The sequence below is a fragment of the Acyrthosiphon pisum genome, chromosome X (genome assembly GCF_005508785.2).
Source record: "Acyrthosiphon pisum isolate AL4f chromosome X, pea_aphid_22Mar2018_4r6ur, whole genome shotgun sequence".
In the NCBI taxonomy this organism is placed as follows: Eukaryota; Metazoa; Arthropoda; class Insecta; order Hemiptera; family Aphididae; genus Acyrthosiphon; species Acyrthosiphon pisum.
The window spans coordinates 75,816,159-75,818,288 of record NC_042493.1 but is presented as its reverse complement, the minus strand read 5'-3'; the positions used below and the strand labels follow the sequence as shown (position 1 = coordinate 75,818,288).

The 2,130-nt window shown below is 26.2% G+C and overlaps 1 protein-coding gene across 1 annotated transcript in view; it reads right to left on the bottom strand.

The window, feature by feature from the left end:
* LOC100166242 (actin-related protein 2) overlaps positions 1–2,130 on the bottom strand; it is a 9,848-nt gene that overhangs the window by 2,580 nt on the left and 5,138 nt on the right. The window contains exons 3-7 of the mRNA XM_001950499.4: positions 1,664–1,743; positions 1,449–1,584; positions 1,161–1,370; positions 947–1,096; positions 515–608 (exon numbers count right to left, since the gene is read on the bottom strand). Coding sequence (XP_001950534.1) covers positions 515–608; positions 947–1,096; positions 1,161–1,370; positions 1,449–1,584; positions 1,664–1,743 — 670 coding nt within the window. The remainder of the gene's footprint in view (positions 1–514; positions 609–946; positions 1,097–1,160; positions 1,371–1,448; positions 1,585–1,663; positions 1,744–2,130) is intronic.

Sequence of the window (2,130 nt, the reverse complement as noted above, 5' to 3'; positions counted from 1 at the left end):
ATAGTAATTATTTCACTTTTTTTCGATTACATATATGATAATAAAAATAAAAACTTTTTTGTATAATAATTTTTTTTTTTTTTAACTAATTTCGGTTTTTATGGGCAACCGCTTAATGTGGGCAAACAAAGCTGGTCCCAACGTGCCCACATTAAGCGGAATCCACTGTATATAAAATATAGTGAACAAAATATTGTTATCTCCTCATTGATTAATAAAATATGGCAAACAATTATCATCAGATAATTAACCAATAAATAATCAACACTACCGTCCATCAAACACAACACACTTCATGTATCATCAAAACCAACATTTCATATTATAATATCTGAAATATGCAATTATTATACAACATAGTTTCTTATGTACAGTAATAAAATAATATTAATTTTAGGCATTTTAAGAAAATTAATTAGTACAATTTGTAATAAATTAAAGCTTTACCCCTCGACAAAAAAAAGAAAAATTATTATAAACTATCAGTTTTAAAAAGTTACACAAGTATGCAAACCTTGGCCTTCAACATTTATTAAATGTGGCTGGAATAATACTTCAGGTGCTTCAAACCTTTCACCACCAACTTTGATAACACGACCATCTGGTAACTAAAAAATGTAATAGTTTATAGTTAGTACCTAAATGTTTGGAAGATAATAACCATTATCATGGAAATAATATTGTTTTCATAAAATATGAATAGATAAATCATAGTAGTTCACCATGTAAAATACTATAATTATATGGGCACACTATTTAATACATTGGTTAGGTTGAAACCAGTTAATACTTCTAAGCAACTTTTAACAAATAATTCATATTTATAGTATACTACCTATTATAATAATACATTCAAATTATTATATATTTATGTTACATGTTGTTGTTTTTGCAAAACATTGGGATGTTTATTGTTATATTAAATAATTTAAAAAATACAACTTACTGTGTATGACTGTACAAGAACAGTAGTTTCCAAAGCTAATTTTTGTTCAGTCTCAATGTTGTATGCAACATAACATAACTTTTCTTTCATCATTCTTACAGTTTCAAAATCGGCAGAATGATTGAAAGCATATCCTCTTAATAATAACAACTAAAATAAAAAAATTAAGTTACATTAGTCCGATAAAATATGAAAGTTATTGAAAAATAATTACCTTTATTAAATAACGAGTGACATCACGACCTGCGATATCTAGTCTTCGAGTTAAATGTGGTAAAACATACTCTTCATATACAGGGCAAATGTGAGTAACACCGTCACCAGAATCAACAACTACTCCACTAAGCAAACCTTGAGCATATAATGTTAGAATAGCTTGAACAGCTACATAAACAGCATTAAATTCATACTTTTCAAACATCACCTATTTCACAATACATTTTTCACATATTATATTTTAATATGAAGGCTTCTTTTATTACAAAATATTCTTTATACTTACTTCTATCATTTTTTCTCTATTTTTGATTGGATTCATTGGAGGTTCTGTTAACATAATTTTACATTCCTTTGGATCAATATTCATCTTTTTTGGTCCAAAAGTATAATCCCAAACATGGCACATATCGTCCCAATTTCTATATATAATTTGAATAAGCATTAAACCAATAATTACTGAACAATTATTAGTTGAACATAAAATTTAAAAATACAAACCTCACTATTCCATTTTCCATTGGATATGTAACATCTAACATAGATCGTAACTGACTAGCTTCATCACCAATCATCAAATCCTAAAAAATAATAACATTAAAACCAAAAGTAATTTAACTAATGTATAGAGTAATAACTCATCAGTTTGTACACATAATTATCTATAAATAATTGTTTTGATTCATGTACATGTTCATGGGCGCCCTTACTCATTTTTCCTTCCACCTCTCCCCCAGAAAATAGTGTATAAAATAAAATAAATACTGGATGAAATTTGAACCTCCTCTCCCCTGAAAAAAATGTATACCGGGTGATTCTTTTATCAAACAACACTCTTTATTTCAAAAAGTGTACATTTTTTTGAAAATATTTTTTTACATATTTTCAAGTCGCTTATAAAACAACGTTTTTCTTAAAAAATTTTATTTTTAAATATTTTTTATCATTATAATTTTTTTAATTTTTTA